The sequence below is a fragment of the Xyrauchen texanus genome, chromosome 33 (assembly GCF_025860055.1).
Source record: "Xyrauchen texanus isolate HMW12.3.18 chromosome 33, RBS_HiC_50CHRs, whole genome shotgun sequence".
NCBI lineage: Eukaryota > Metazoa > Chordata > Actinopteri > Cypriniformes > Catostomidae > Xyrauchen > Xyrauchen texanus.
Genome location: NC_068308.1, coordinates 40,673,781 through 40,689,925, shown reverse-complemented (window position 1 = coordinate 40,689,925; position 16,145 = coordinate 40,673,781). Strand labels below are relative to the sequence as shown.

The 16,145-nt window shown below is 42.9% G+C and overlaps 2 protein-coding genes across 5 annotated transcripts in view; both read right to left on the bottom strand.

Moving 5' to 3' along the window:
- The window catches only part of LOC127626731 (protein FAM53B-like), a 30,903-nt gene extending 24,685 nt beyond the window's left edge, over positions 1-6,218 (bottom strand). Inside the window, exon 1 of the mRNA XM_052102712.1 lies at positions 6,058-6,218. The gene's annotated coding sequence lies outside the window, so the exon portion shown is untranslated. The remainder of the gene's footprint in view (positions 1-6,057) is intronic.
- A 2,506-nt stretch (positions 6,219-8,724) lies between these two features.
- The window catches only part of LOC127626728 (C-terminal-binding protein 2-like), a 94,515-nt gene continuing 87,094 nt past the window's right edge, over positions 8,725-16,145 (bottom strand). Inside the window, exons 9-10 of one of the 4 annotated variants that reach the window (XM_052102703.1) lie at positions 15,922-15,999; positions 8,725-10,985 (exon numbers count right to left, since the gene is read on the bottom strand). In XM_052102703.1, the coding sequence (XP_051958663.1) occupies positions 15,933-15,999 (67 nt within the window). In that variant the 3' untranslated portion in view covers positions 8,725-10,985; positions 15,922-15,932. The remainder of the gene's footprint in view (positions 10,986-15,921; positions 16,000-16,145) is intronic. The other 3 variants (XM_052102706.1, XM_052102705.1, XM_052102704.1) reach the window with 3 other exon arrangements.

The window sequence follows — 16,145 nt, the reverse complement described above, 5'->3', positions numbered from 1 at the left end:
TAATTTAGATTTTAGTTTTACTGATATTTGTCTTTTTATCATTAGACAATACAGTTAAAAGTTAGAAGGAACTGTTGAGGAGCGAGAGAATGAAACAGACGAGCATTTTAACGTCACGAGCTCAAATGCGTCTGCCGCTGATGTCCGGACCACTTAAATCAGACGGTGTTGCACACCGGTCCATTATTGTAGCAACAAGATGACACAATACCAACAAAACGAACCGTGACTGGTAGTTAACATGTTTTAGTCAATTCACATGCAAGCAGGCGATTCTCAGTATCCTCAACAAACAAATCGGCCAAAAGGGACAATTTATCGGTCGATGCGATAATTCAAAAATTCTGAATATCGGCCGATTTAGCAGCCTCAGCGATATATTCCCTAGCAACAGTTTTGTGTTCCCTAGCAACAGTTTTGTGTTCCCTAACAACAGTTTTGTGTTCCCTTAAAATAGTTGTGTGTTCCCTAACAACAGGTTTTGTGTTCCCTTAAAATAGTTTTGTGTTCCCTCACAATAGTTTTGTGTTCCCTTACAATAGTTTTGTGTTCCCTAACAATAGTTTTGTGTTCCCTCACAATAGATTTGTGTTCCCTCACAATAGTTTTGTGTTCCCTTACAATAGTTTTGTGTTCCCTTACAATAGTTTTGTGTTCCCTCACAATAGTTTTATGTTCCCTCACAATAGTTTTGTGTTCCCTTACAATAGTTTTGTGTTCCCTTACAATAGTTTTGTGTTCCCTTACAATAGTTTTGTGTTCCCTCACAATAGTTTTATGTTCCCTCGCAACAGTTTTGTGTTCCCTAACAATAGTTGTGTGTTCCCTTAAAATAGTTTTATGTTCCCTCACAATAGTTTTGTGTTCCCTTACAATAGTTTTGTGTTCCCTTTCAATAGTTTTGTGTTCCCTAACAATAGTTTTGTGTTCCCTCACAATAGTTCTGTTTTTGCATTCCCTCACAATAGTTTTGTGTTCCCTCACAATAGTTTTGTGTTCCCTTTCAATAGTTGTGTTCCCTAGCAACAGTTTTGTGTTCCCTAACAATAGTTTTGTGTTCCCTCACAATAGTTGTGTTTTTGCGTTCCCTCACAATAGTTGTGTTTTTGTGTTCCCTCACAATAGTTTTGTGTTCCCTTTCAATAGTTGTGTTCCCTAGCAACAGTTTTGTGTTCCCTAACAATAGTTTTGTGTTCCCTAGCAACAGTTTTGTGTTCCCTAACAACAGTTTTGTGTTCCCTCACAATAGTTTTGTGTTCCCTAACAATAGTTTTGTGTTCCCTAACAATACTTTTGTGTTCCCTTACAATAGTTGTGTGTTCCCTTACAATAGTTTTGTGTTCCCTCACAATAGTTTTGTGTTCCCTCACAATAGTTGTGTGTTCCCTTACAATAGTTGTGTGTTCCCTTACAATAGTTTTGTGTTCCCTCACAATAGTTGTGTGTTTGCGTTCCCTCACAATAGTTTTGTGTTCCCTCACAATAGTTGTGTGTTTGCGTTCCCTCACAATAGTTTTGTGTTCCCTTACAATAGTTGTGTTTTCCCATACAATAGTTTTGTGTTCCCTCGCAACAGTTTTGTGTTCCCTAGCAATAGTTTTGTGTTCCCTCACAATAGTTGTGTTTTCCCATACAATAGTTTTGTGTTCCCTCACAATAGTTGTGTTCCCTCACACTAGTTTTGTGTTCCCTTACAATAGTTTTGTGTTCCCTCACAATAGTTGTGTGTTTGCGTTCTCTCACAATAGTTTTGTGTTCCTTTACAATAGTTTTGTGTTCCTTTACAATAGTTTTGTGTTCCCTTACAATAGTTTTGTGTTCCCTCACAATAGTTTTGTGTTCCCTTTCAATAGTTTTGTGTTCCCTAGCAACAGTTTTGTGTTCCCTTACAATAGTTTTGTGTTCCCTAACAACAGTTTTGTGTTCCCTAACAACAGTTTTGTGTTCCCTTTCAATAGTTTTGTGTTCCCTAGCAACAGTTTTGTGTTCCCTTACAATAGTTTTGTGTTCCCTAACAATAGTTTTGTGTTCCCTCACAACAGTTGTGTTTTTGCATTCCCTCACAATAGTTGTGTTTTTGTGTTCCCTCACAATAGTTTTGTGTTCCCTTTCAATAGTTGTGTTCCCTAGCAACAGTTTTGTGTTCCCTAACAATAGTTTTGTGTTCCCTAGCAACAGTTTTGTGTTCCCTAACAATAGTTTTGTGTTCCCTCACAATAGTTTTGTGTTCCCTAACAATAGTTTTGTGTTCCATTACAATAGTTTTGTGTTCCCTCACAATAGTTGTGTGTTCCCTTACAATAGTTTTGTGTTCCCTCACAATAGTTGTGTGTTTGCGTTCCCTCACAATAGTTTTGTGTTCCCTCAAAATAGTTGTGTGTTTGCTTTCCCTCACAATAGTTTTGTGTTCCCTCGCAACAGTTCTGTGTTCCCTAGCAATAGTTTTGTGTTCCCTCACAATAGTTGTGTTTTCCCATACAATAGTTTTGTGTTCCCTCACAATAGTTGTGTTCCCTCACACTAGTTTTGTATTCCCTTACAATAGTTTTGTGTTCCCTCACAATAGCTGTGTGTTTGCGTTCTCTCACAATAGTTTTGTGTTCCTTTACAATAGTTTTGTGTTCCTTTACAATAGTTTTGTGTTCCCTTACAATAGTTTTGTGTTCCCTCACAATAGTTTTGTGTTCCCTTACAATAGTTTTGTGTTCCCTTTCAATAGTTTTGTGTTCCCTAGCAACAGTTTTGTGTTCCCTAGCAACAGTTTTGTGTTCCCTTACAATAGTTTTGTGTTCCCTAACAACAGTTTTGTGTTCCCTAACAATAGTTTTGTGTTCCCTCACAATAGTTTTGTGTTCCCTAACAATAGTTTTGTGTTCCCTTACAATAGTTTTGTGTTCCCTAACAATAGTTTTGTGTTCCCTTACAATAGTTTTGTGTTCCCTAACAACAGTTTTGTGTTCCCTTAAAATAGTTGTGTGTTCCCTAACAACAGTTTTGTGTTCCCTTAAAATAGTTGTGTGTTCCCTAACAACAGTTTTGTGTTCCCTTACAATAGTCTTGTGTTCCCTCACAATAGTTTTGTGTTCCCTCACAATAGTTTTGTGTTCCCTCGCAACAGTTTTGTGTTCCCTAACAATAGTTGTTTTGTGTTCCCTCACAATAGTTTTGCGTTCCCTTACAATAGTTGTGTGTTCCCTTACAATAGTTGTGTGTTCCCTTACAATAGTTGTGTGTTCCCTTACAATAGTTTTGCGTTCCCTTACAATAGTTTTGTGTTCCCTCACAATAGTTGTGTGTTCCCTCACAATAGTTGTGTGTTCCCTCACAATAGTTTTGTGTTCCCTTACAATAGTTTTGTGTTCCCTAGCAATAGTTTTGTGTTCCCTAGCAATAGTTGTGTGTTCCCTCACAATAGTTTTGTGTTCCCTCACAATAGTTTTGCGTTCCCTCACAATAGTTGTGTGTTCCCTTAAAATAGTTGTGTGTTCCCTTAAAATAGTTTTGTGTTCCCTCACAATAGTTTTGTGTTCCCTTAAAATAGTTTTGTGTTCCCTCACAATAGTTTTGTGTTCCCTTAAAATAGTTTTGTGTTCCCTCACAATAGTTGTGTGTTCCCTTAAAATAGTTTTGTGTTCCCTCACAATAGTTTTGTGTTCCCTCACAATAGTTGTGTGTTCCCTCACAATAGTTTTGTGTTCCCTTAAAATAGTTTTGCGTTCCCTCACAATAGTTTTGTGTTCCCTCACAATAGTTGTGTGTTCCCTCACAATAGTTTTGTGTTCCCTAGCAATAGTTGTGTGTTCCCTTACAATAGTTGTGTTCCCTCACAATAGTTTTGTGTTCCCTCAAAATAGTTTTGCGTTCCCTCACAATAGTTGTGTTCCCTCACAATAGTTGTGTGTTCCCTTAAAATAGTTGTGTGTTCCCTAACAATAGTTTTGTGTTCCCTCAAAATAGTTTTGCGTTCCCTCACAATAGTTTTGTGTTCCCTCACAATAGTTTTGTGTTCCCTCACAATAGTTTTGTGTTCCCTTACAATAGTTTTGTGTTCCCTAGCAATAGTTGTGTGTTCCCTTACAATAGTTTTGTGTTCCCTTAAAATAGTTTTGCGTTCCCTCACAATAGTTTTGTTCCCTTAAAATAGTTTTGCGTTCCCTCACAATAGTTGTGTGTTCCCTCACAATAGTTGTGTGTTCCCTTAAAATAGTTTTGCGTTCCCTCACAATAGCTTTGTGTTCCCTCGCAATAGTTGTGTGTTCCCTTACAATAGTTTTGTGTTCCCTAACAATAGTTGTGTGTTCCCTTACAATAGTTTTGTGTTCCCTCACAATAGTTGTGTGTTCCCTTACAATAGTTTTGTGTTCCCTAACAATAGTTGTGTGTTCCCTTACAATAGTTTTGTGTTCCCTCACAATAGTTGTGTGTTCCCTCACAATAGTTGTGTGTTCCCTTAAAATAGTTGTGTGTTCCCTCACAATAGTTTTGCGTTCCCTTACAATAGTTTTGTGTTCCCTCACAATAGTTTTGCGTTCCCTCACAATAGTTTTGTGTTCCCTTAAAATAGTTTTGCGTTCCCTCACAATAGTTGTGTGTTCCCTCGCAATAGTTGTGTGTTTGTGTTCCCTCACAATAGTTTTGTGTTCCCTCACAATAGTTGTGTGTTCCTTTACAATAGTTGTGTGTTCCCTTACAATAGTTTTGTGTTCCCTAACAATAGTTTTGTGTTCCCTCACAATAGTTTTGTGTTCCTTTACAATAGTTTTGTGTTCCCTAACAATAGTTTTGTGTTCCCTCACAATAGTTGTGTGTTCCCTAGCAATAGTTGTGTGTTCCCTAGCAATAGTTGTGTGTTCCCTAGCAATAGTTGTGTGTTCCTTTACAATAGTTGTGTGTTCCCTCACAATAGTTGTGTGTTCCTTTACAATAGTTTTGTGTTCCCTCACAATAGTTTTGTGTTCCCTCACAATAGTTTTGTGTTCCCTCACAATAGTTTTGTGTTTGTGTTCCCTCACAATAGTTGTGTGTTCCCTCACAATAGTTGTGTGTTCCCTTAAAATAGTTTTGCGTTCCCTTAAAATAGTTTTGCGTTCCCTTACAATAGTTTTGTGTTCCCTTAAAATAGTTTTGTGTTCCCTAGCAATAGTTGTGTTTGTGTTCCCTCACAACAATTATTGTTACTACAATATTACTACACAGCATTTATTCATCTTTATTAATTTTAGTTGATAAAAATACAATTGTTCATTGTTAGTTTATAGTACCTTAATGTTAACATATACAATTTTATATTTTTTAACCCCCTTTTCTCACAATTTGGAATACACAATTCCCAATGTGCTTTTAAGTCCTCGTGGTGGCGTAGTGATTCGCCTCAATCCGGGTGGCATAGGACGAATCCAAGCTAAGTCTGAGACCGTCAACCCGCACATCTTATTATCTGGCTTGTTGAACGTGTTACCACGGATACCAAAGTATGATAAATGATAACCAATTTCTTGCAAGATCTTTGAGACATAGTATAAAGTAAATATATTTATGATTATATTTTAACGTTTGTTTTAATGTACCACGATTAATCGCAATTATTCACAGGAAACGGTGCGATTAATTAGTGAAAATAAAATAATTAAATCAATTCACAGCCCTATAAGTAAGTCCCAACGTTCAAGAATACAACAAAAAAACTAGTACTCCAATAAAACTGAATACGCAAATAATACTAAAGTTTCCAATAATACTCTCATGTTTGGTGTTTATTTCAGTATTTAATGACGTTACACGAGGCTGAAAAGTCTCTCAGAGAAACTTATTTCGACAGTTTTAGTTAAAGAGTTTCTTCATCAACTTTTACAATCAGTTTGAGCTTAATAGTTTCTTTAATTTGTATCGTGAGTTTGTGTTGAATTGAGTTTGACTTTTTGTTCGGCGTGTGTTGGGAACAAAAGCTGCTAACGGCCGCGAGCTTCGCGCGAGTACAGCGGGAAACACACTCGCACCGCAGCCCGCGGTAATATTAATACAACACAAACATACTCTGATATACTTTAGTATACTCACAAGACAGAGAGAGAGCGACGCGACTCCTCGTGCGGGCCGATCAGTGGAAGCAGCAGTTCAGATCATCTTCATCTCCACCGCCGCTGAACAGCCGGACAGACACACAGACACGGAGTGGCGGGGGGATGCGGAACCAAAGTACAACACAAAATACACACGAGAATACACATTTTACCCTTCAACCGACAGGAAATATGATATACATACTTAAAGAAACATATCTGTCATACTTCTTTACAAAAATAGAAGTATTTTGATGATTACTTCAGATTAAATGTCTGAGTACTCCCCCGACTGAATGGAATCGCCCACCACACACACAACACAGGAAAGAGAGAAAACATTCCAACAAGAGATTTGAGACACACCTGACACCTGCGGAGCTGCAGTTATGCATCTCATTTTTACTTTTTCACCTAATTATGTGTGTGTAAATATATATTAAATAAACTTTAATGTGTCTTTTAATGAACGGGAAGGGCAGTAAACTCATTAATTAGCCGAGTACACTAGAGGTACAAATGAGAAGTGCGCACTAAAATAAATAAATAAAAGAAATATGTTTAAAAAAGGTGTAAGAGTTCAAAAGAAAAGTGATACCATGGTACTTTATTCCTTATGCAAAATTCGGGACATATTTGTATTTTTCATTTTAGTTCATGTTAATGTGTTAATGCCAACAGTAAACATTTGGCCAAAGGGGTGTATTTTTGGGGGGAATTTTGATATTTCAACCTCAGTTGCTATAATACATCTATAATACATCTATAATACATCTATAACACACTGGGTACACACAACAGTTACACTCGGGACCTTCAGGACAAAAATGTCCCCATTGAAACCATTAAAACTGCGTTATTTGTTCCCAGTGCCATTAAAACATAAAATCATGAATTCTATGATATTATTCTTTCATTCCGCAGCCCTGGATTCAAAATTATTATTATTATTATTTATTTTATTTTTTTTCACCAGATGGCGCCATTTTTCTCATGTTTAGCCTATGGAGCAAATACAAGCTTTTCCGCTATTCAGGTCTCCTTAGCAACTAAATTGGGCCAGTTGCTAGGGAGGGTCTGGGTATCTCAGTGAGTACTGACGCTGACTATCACACCTGGAGTCATGAGTTTGAATCCAGCGTGTGCTGAGTGACTCCAGTCAGGTCTCCTTAGCAACCAAATTGGGCCAGTTGCTAGGGAGGGTACAGTCACATAGGGTAACCAAATTGACCTGGTTGCTAGGGAGGGTGGAGTCACATGGGTTAACCTCCTCGTGGTGGTGATTAGTGGTTCTCTCAATGGGGCGTGTGGTGAGTTGTGTGTGGATCGTGGAGAGTAGCATGAGCCTCCACACGCTGTGAGTCTCCGCGGTGTCATGCACAACGAGTCACGTGATAAGATGCGCGGATTGACGGTCTCAGAAGCGGAGGTGTCTAAGACTCGTCCTCCGCCACCTGTATTGAGGCGAGTAACCGCGCCACCACAAGGACCTACTAAGTAGTAGGAATTGGGCATGCTAAATTGGAAAAATGTGTGTGTGTGTGTAAAAAATGGCAATCAAACAATAACTCTCAGCTAGTATTGTTAGTCTCATTGAACAGGCTTACAAGACATTTATAAGACATTTATGATTCTTGTTGTCTTGATAGTTTTGAGAAAGCTCTTCCTTTAGCCGATAACACCCAACGTCATCTCTAATATCATGACAAAGATCTGAACATGCAAACCAGATGGCACAACAACCACCTGCTGAATGAAGGGGCAATACTGTAACTAACTGTGGTTATTTGTTTACTGAGTTTCAGTGTGTTGTGGAAAAAGACTCCTCATCCCTAAAGGACAGGAAACTCGAAGCACCATCTACAGGCCACACATGACAAACACTCACTGCTCGATCAGTTCCAGGAGGAACGTGTGTTCAGCAAAGTCCTGCAGGAGACATCGGAGAGCACATGACCAGCAGAGAGACGGTATATCAGGTATAAGATCATTATTAATCAAGTCTTTCCACAGTAAACAGACATCTGTTAGTGACATGAACGTGATGATCAGACCGTTGGATGGGCGTGATCCGGCATTGCGTGTCCGTATGGACTCAGTGTTTGAGGGTCATGACCCGCCTCCACAATCTCCTGCGGTTTACCCACCTGCGCACACACACACACACACACACACACACACACACACACACACACACACACACACACACACACACACACACACACACACACACACACACACACACACACACACACACACAACTCCAAACACATACACACACACACACACACACACACCACATATACACACACACACACACACACACACCACATACACGCACACACACACCACATACACGCACACACACACCACATACACGCACATACACAAACTCACACACACACACACACACATACTTGCACACACACACCACCTACACACAAACACTCATCACACACACAAACTCCACACACACACACACCACATACACACACACCACACACACACACACACACACACATACTCGCACACACACACCACATACACACACACCACACACACACACATACTCGCACACACACACCACCTACACACACACACTCATCACACACACACACACACACACACACACACACACATACTCGCACACACACACCACCTACACACAAACACTCATCACACACACACACACATACTCACACACTCACACACACACACACACACACACACACACACACACACACACACACACACACACTCACACACACACACAATCTTATTGCGAGGGAACGCAAACTATTTAATTACATGAAACTCATCATTAATGAAATATAATTCTCATCCAACTATTTCTAAATCCATAAAACTATGCTTTGAACCTCAAAACTGCACATTTTATTTGAAGTGTTCTGAATATTAAACGTTCATTAAAACACAAATAATGAAACTGAGTTTCTTTCTGACAAACACATTCAAGAGAATAAACCAAATAAAGGACACAAAACATGGGAGGGACACACACACACACACGACTATTTAACATTTATCTAGCCAATAAAAACCAGACTTGCAAAAACCTTCATTTTTAAATGTTCAGAAAGCACAACACCATGAGACCACGTGTTGCCTTATAAAAACACTAACATGAGTGAAACACGACTGCACAGGGACATCTACACATTATCTCTTACTCAAAACACCTTTGAGTCAGGGTCAGGTGGGGGTCAAGGTCAGGTGGGGGTCAGGGTCAGGTGTGGGTCAGGTGGGGTTAAGGGAAAGGTGGGGGTCAGGGTCAGAGTCAGGTGAGGGTCAGGTGTGGGTCAGGTGGGGGTCAGAGTCAGGTGGGGGTCAGGTGGAGGTCAGGTGGGGGTCAGGGACAGGTGGGGGTCAGGGTCAGGTGGAGGTCAGGGACAGGTGGGGGTCAGGGTCAGGGACAGGTGGAGGTCAGGGTCAGGCGGGGGTCAGGTGGGGGTCAGGGTCAGGTGGAGGTCAGGGACAGGTGGGGGTCAGGTGGAGGTCAGGGTCAGGTGGGGGTCAGGGACAGGTGGAGGTCAGGGACAGGTGGGGGTCAGGGTCAGGTGGAGGTCAGGGACAGGTGGGGGTCAGGGTCAGGTGGGGGTCAGAGTCTGGTGGGAGTCAGGGTCAGGTGGAGGTCAGGGACAGGTGGGGGTCAGGGACAGGTGGAGGTCAGGGACAGGTGGAGGTCAGGGTCAGGTGGGGGTCAGAGTCAGGTGGGAGTCAGGGTCAGGTGGGGGTCAGGGTCAGGTGGAGGTCAGGGACAGGTGGAGGTCAGAGTCAGGTGGGAGTCAGGGTCAGGTGGGGGTCAGGGTCAGGTGGGGGTCAGGGTCAGGTGGAGGTCAGGGACAGGTGGAGGTCAGGGTCAGGTGGGGGTCAGAGTCAGGTGGGAGTCAGGGTCAGGTGGAGGTCAGGGACAGGTGGGGGTCAGGGTCAGGTGGAGGTCAGGGACAGGTGGAGGTCAGGGTCAGGTGGGGGTCAGGTGGGGGTGGAGGTCAGGGACAGGTGGGGGTCAGGGTCAGGTGGAGGTCAGGGACAGGTGGAGGTCAGGGTCAGGTGGGGGTCAGGTGGGGGTGGAGGTCAGGGACAGGTGGGGGTCAGGGTCAGGTGGGGTAGTGAGTGACCATGTGATCTTCCTGAGTCATTTAGCTGAGTGAAGCTGTTGTGGATGAGACAGAACCAAAAACTCAACAGTATAAAATAAGAAATGAGCTTCATTTAAACATCATCTGCTGAACTAGAAGAGAACCGTATTTAAAGTCTACATCTATAGATATCACAGTTTGCTGAACAGGTATGCAAAGAACACACACACGTGAGAAATGTTTCGTTTGGTATAACATTCCTTGGCCAATCAAAGAAGAGCACTAAGCTGTCAATCATTGTGATGGATAGATGAGTGGGCGTGGCCTGGAGCGTGTCACTGTAGTTCACCTGCTGGCAGTCAGTATATGTTTGTCCATTTTGAAAACAGTTTTTAAACGAAATGATTCACACTTAAGAGATGAAAGCAAAAACACTTCAAACTAACAGGAAAATAAAGTGGGTGTGGTCCATCAGCATGGCAAGTTTCTGTTCCGGAGGGGCGGAGCCTCTGTGCCGCAATCGCAAGAATAAAACATGAGTTTCCTCCAAAACAGCAGAAAGGAAAATCATCCAATAAAAGAGGCAGAGATGTCCCTAAAACAAGTTCGTCTTGGATCACAGTTCTCTGGGTTTGTGTTATGATGCTAATGCTAATGCTATTGCTCTAGCAGGTGGCCTCTGGTCTCTCCGTGTTTCGAGGGCTGGTTTGGGGACGGCGTCCGGGATGCTCGGTTGCCCGAGGGCATTGAGTGTGGAACTGGCACCAGACCCTCCAAACCTGCTGGAACGCCCCCTGATGCCACTCCAGCCACAGCTGATGGGAACCTACAGAAGAGGGCGAGGTCAGACACAGGTCATAACAGCAATGGGTGTAATCGGATTACAAAGTAATAATTACCTTTCAGTCAAAAAGTAGTGTCACGAATTACAATTCATGTAATCAGAATACAGTTACTTATAATTACTTGGGTTAAACACATTTCTAAAATAGTACACATGAAATATGTTCATATGCACGTCTGTTTGCATTTCTGTAACAGCTGATTTGATGCATCCAAAACTGATACATGTGTCTTTCAGAGGCTTTATATGGAGTTATGATGAACATAAGATTCAAACGTTTCTGAGACCAGTGCAGACAGACAGCACACTGGAGGTTAAGTCATGCACTAAATAGGGAGCAAGGGAGCATCCTATAGCTCACTATAACTGTTCTGAGACCAGTGCAGACAGACAGCACACTGGAGGTTAAGTCATGCACTAAATAGGGAGCAAGGGAGCATCCTATAGCTCACTATAACTGTTCTGAGACCAGTGCAGACAGACAGCACACTGGAGGTTAAGTCATGCACTAAATAGGGAGCAAGGGAGCATCCTATAGCTCACTATAACTGTTCTGAGACCAGTGCAGACAGACAGCACACTGGAGGTTAAGTCATGCACTAAATAGGGAGCAAGGGAGCATCCTATAGCTCTCCTATAACTGTTCTGAGACCAGTGCAGACAGACGGCACACTGGAGGTTAAGTCATGCACTAAATAGGGAGCAAGGGAGCATCCTATAGCTCACTATAACTGTTCTGAGACCAGTGCAGACAGACAGCACACTGGAGGTTAAGTCATGCACTAAATAGGGAGCAAGGGAGCATCCTATAGCTCTCTATAACTGTTCTGAGACCAGTGCAGACAGACAGCACACTGGAGGTTAAGTCGTGCACTAAATAGGGAGCAAGGGAGCATCCTATAGCCCTCCTATAACTGTTCTGAGACCAGTGCAGACAGACAGCACACTGGAGGTTAAGTCGTGCACTAAATAGGGAGCAAGGGAGCATCTTATATCTCTCTATAACTGTTCTGAGACCAATGCAGACAGACAGCACACTGGAGGTTAAGTCATGCACTAAATAGGGAGCAAGGGAGCATCCTATATCTCTCTATAACTGTTCTGAGACCAGTGCAGACAGACAGCACACTGGAGGTTAAGTCATGCACTAAATAGGGAGCAAGGGAGCATCCTATAGCTCTCCTATAACTGTTCTGAGACCAGTGCAGACAGACAGCACACTGGAGGTTAAGTCATGCACTAAATAGGGAGCAAGGGAGCATCCTATAGCTCTCCTATAACTGTTCTGAGACCAGTGCAGACAGACAGCACACTGGAGGTTAAGTCATGCACTAAATAGGGAGCAAGGGAGCATCCTATATCTCTCCTATAACTGTTCTGAGACCAGTGCAGAGAGACAGCACACTGGAGGTTAAGTCGTGCACTAAATAGGGAGCAAGGGAGCATCCTATAGCTCACTATAACTGTTCTGAGACCAGTGCAGACAGACAGCACACTGGAGGTTAAGTCATGCACTAAATAGGGAGCAAGGGAGCATCCTATATCTCTCTATAACTGTTCTGAGACCAGTGCAGACAGACAGCACACTGGAGGTTAAGTCATGCACTAAATAGGGAGCAAGGGAGCATCCTATATCTCTCTATAACTGTTCTGAGACCAGTGCAGACAGACAGCACACTGGAGGTTAAGTCATGCACTAAATAGGGAGCAAGGGAGCATCCTATAGCTCTCTATAACTGTTCTGAGACCAGTGCAGACAGACAGCACACTGGAGGTTAAGTCGTGCACTAAATAGGGAGCAAGGGATCATCCTATAGCCCTCCTATAACTGTTCTGAGACCAGTGCAGACAGACAGCACACTGGAGGTTAAGTCGTGCACTAAATAGGGAGCAAGGGAGCATCTTATATCTCTCTATAACTGTTCTGAGACCAGTGCAGACAGACAGCACACTGGAGGTTAAGTCATGCACTAAATAGGGAGCAAGGGAGCATCCTATAGCTCTCTATAACTGTTCTGAGACCAGTGCAGACAGACAGCACACTGGAGGTTAAGTCGTGCACTAAATAGGGAGCAAGGGAGCATCCTATAGCCCTCCTATAACTGTTCTGAGACCAGTGCAGACAGACAGCACACTGGAGGTTAAGTCGTGCACTAAATAGGGAGCAAGGGAGCATCTTATATCTCTCTATAACTGTTCTGAGACCAATGCAGACAGACAGCACACTGGAGGTTAAGTCATGCACTAAATAGGGAGCAAGGGAGCATCCTATATCTCTCTATAACTGTTCTGAGACCAGTGCAGACAGACAGCACACTGGAGGTTAAGTCATGCACTAAATAGGGAGCAAGGGAGCATCCTATAGCTCTCCTATAACTGTTCTGAGACCAGTGCAGACAGACAGCACACTGGAGGTTAAGTCATGCACTAAATAGGGAGCAAGGGAGCATCCTATAGCTCTCCTATAACTGTTCTGAGACCAGTGCAGACAGACAGCACACTGGAGGTTAAGTCATGCACTAAATAGGGAGCAAGGGAGCATCCTATATCTCTCCTATAACTGTTCTGAGACCAGTGCAGAGAGACAGCACACTGGAGGTTAAGTCGTGCACTAAATAGGGAGCAAGGGAGCATCCTATAGCCCTCCTATAACTGTTCTGAGACCAGTGCAGACAGACAGCACACTGGAGGTTAAATCGTGCACTAAATAGGGAGCAAGGGAGCATCCTATAGCTCACTATAACTGTTCTGAGACCAGTGCAGACAGACAGCACACTGGAGGTTAAGTCATGCACTAAATAGGGAGCAAGGGAGCATCCTATATCTCTCCTATAACTGTTCTGAGACCAGTGCAGACAGACAGCACACTGGAGGTTAAGTCATGCACTAAATAGGGAGCAAGGGAGCATCCTATAGCTCTCCTATAACTGTTCTGAGACCAGTGCAGACAGACAGCACACTGGAGGTTAAGTCGTGCACTAAATAGGGAGCAAGGGAGTGTCCTATAGCTCTCCTATAACTGTTCTGAGACCAGTGCAGACAGACAGCACACTGGAGGTTAAGTCATGCACTAAATAGGGAGCAAGGGAGCATCATATATCTCTCCTATAACTGTTCTGAGACCAGTGCAGACAGACAGCACACTGGAGGTTAAGTCGTGCACTAAATAGGGAGCAAGGGAGCATCCTATAGCTCTCCTATAACTGTTTTGAGATCAGTGCAGACAGACAGCACACTGGAGGTTAAGTCATGCACTAAACAGGGAGCAAGGGAGCATCCTATAGCTCTCCTATAACTGTTCTGAGACCAGTTCAGACAGACAGCACACTGGAGGTTAAGTCGTGCACTAAATAGGGAGCAAGGGAGCATCCTATAGCCTTCTATAACTGTTCTGAGACCAGTGTAGACAGACAGCACACTGGAGGTTAAGTCGTGCACTAAATAGGGAGCAAGGGAGCATCCTATAGCTCTCTATAACTGTTCTGAGACCAGTGCAGACAGACAGCACACTGGAGGTTAAGTCGTGCACTAAATAGGGAGCAAGGGAGCATCCTATAGCTCTCCTATAACTGTTCTGAGACCAGTTCAGACAGACAGCACACTGGAGGTTAAGTCATTCACTAAATAGGGAGCAAGGGAGCATCCTATAGCTCTCCTATAACTGTTCTGAGACCAGTGCAGACAGACAGCACACAGGAGGTTAAGTCATGCACTAAATAGGGAGCAAGGGAGCATCCTATAGCTCTCTATAACTGTTCTGAGACCAGTGCAGACAGACAGCACACTGGAGGTGAAGTAGTGCACTAAATAGGGAGCAAGGGATCATCCTATAGCTCTCTATAACTGTTCTGAGACCAGTGCAGACAGACAGCACACTGGAGGTTAAGTCGTGCACTAAATAGGGAGCAAGGGAGCATCCTATAGCTCTCTATAACTGTTCTGAGACCAGTTCAGACAGACAGCACACTGGAGGTTAATCGTGCACTAAATAGGGAGCAAGGGAGCAACCTATAGCTCTCTATAACTGTTGTGAGACCAGTGCAGAGAGACAGCACACTGGAGGTTAAGTCATGCACTAAATAGGGAGCAAGGGAGCATCCTATAGCTCTCCTATAACTGTTCTGAGACCAGTGCAGAGAGACAGCACACTGGAGGTTAAGTCATGCACTAAATAGGGAGCAAGGGAGCATCCTATCTCTCTCCTATAACTGTTCTGAGACCAGTGCAGACAGACAGCACACTGGAGGTTAAGTCGTGCACTAAATAGGGAGCATCCTATAGCTCTCCTATAACTGTTCTGAGACCAGTGCAGACAGACAGCACACTGGAGGTTAAGTCGTGCACTAAATAGGGAGCATCCTATAGCTCTCTATAACTGTTCTGAGACCAGTGCAGACAGTCACAACTTAGTCCCGCTGTCCACATATGAGGACATATATTTTTAGTGCTGTAGTAAAAACACGTTTTGCTTGTTTATTAGGTGCTTCTTGTTACAAATGAAAAGGGAAATGTGAAATGCACATCAGTCCCGCTCGAGAAACACGTGATGATGAATGAATGACTTTGAAAAAGGAGGAAATATTGAAGTATTTTGACTTCATTGAGCAAAAAGAGAAAAACGTTCTCATTTTAGAAAGTAACTTAAAAGTAAAGTAAACAGCAATGTGATTACTTTTCAATGAAATAATCTGTAGAATAATCTAATTTGTGGTGGATTACTTTTTGGATTAATTAATGTAACTCATTTTATGGTGACCTCATTCAAATTCAGTAAACGCTCTGAGATAATAATGATCCATCAGTAACTGATGAAAGATCAGATCAGGTCAAAGGTCAGGGGTGTACAGAAGTATATAAAGGGGCTTAAGGCCAGTGAAAGAGAGAGAGAGACGGGTGTCTGATGTTCTTCGGTATTTACCTGCTCTTCATTTAGGCATTGAATTTCTCTTGGGGGGCGGAGCTTGTTGTGATGGCTTGCAGTGATTGGTTCACATGGCTGTGTGAGAGAAGCAAATGGGGGCGGAGCTGAGAGTTAAACTTAAGTCATGTGACTGTCTGAGGGTGGAGCTTTCACACACAGACACACACACACTCACTCACACACACACACACACACACACACACACACACACACACACACTC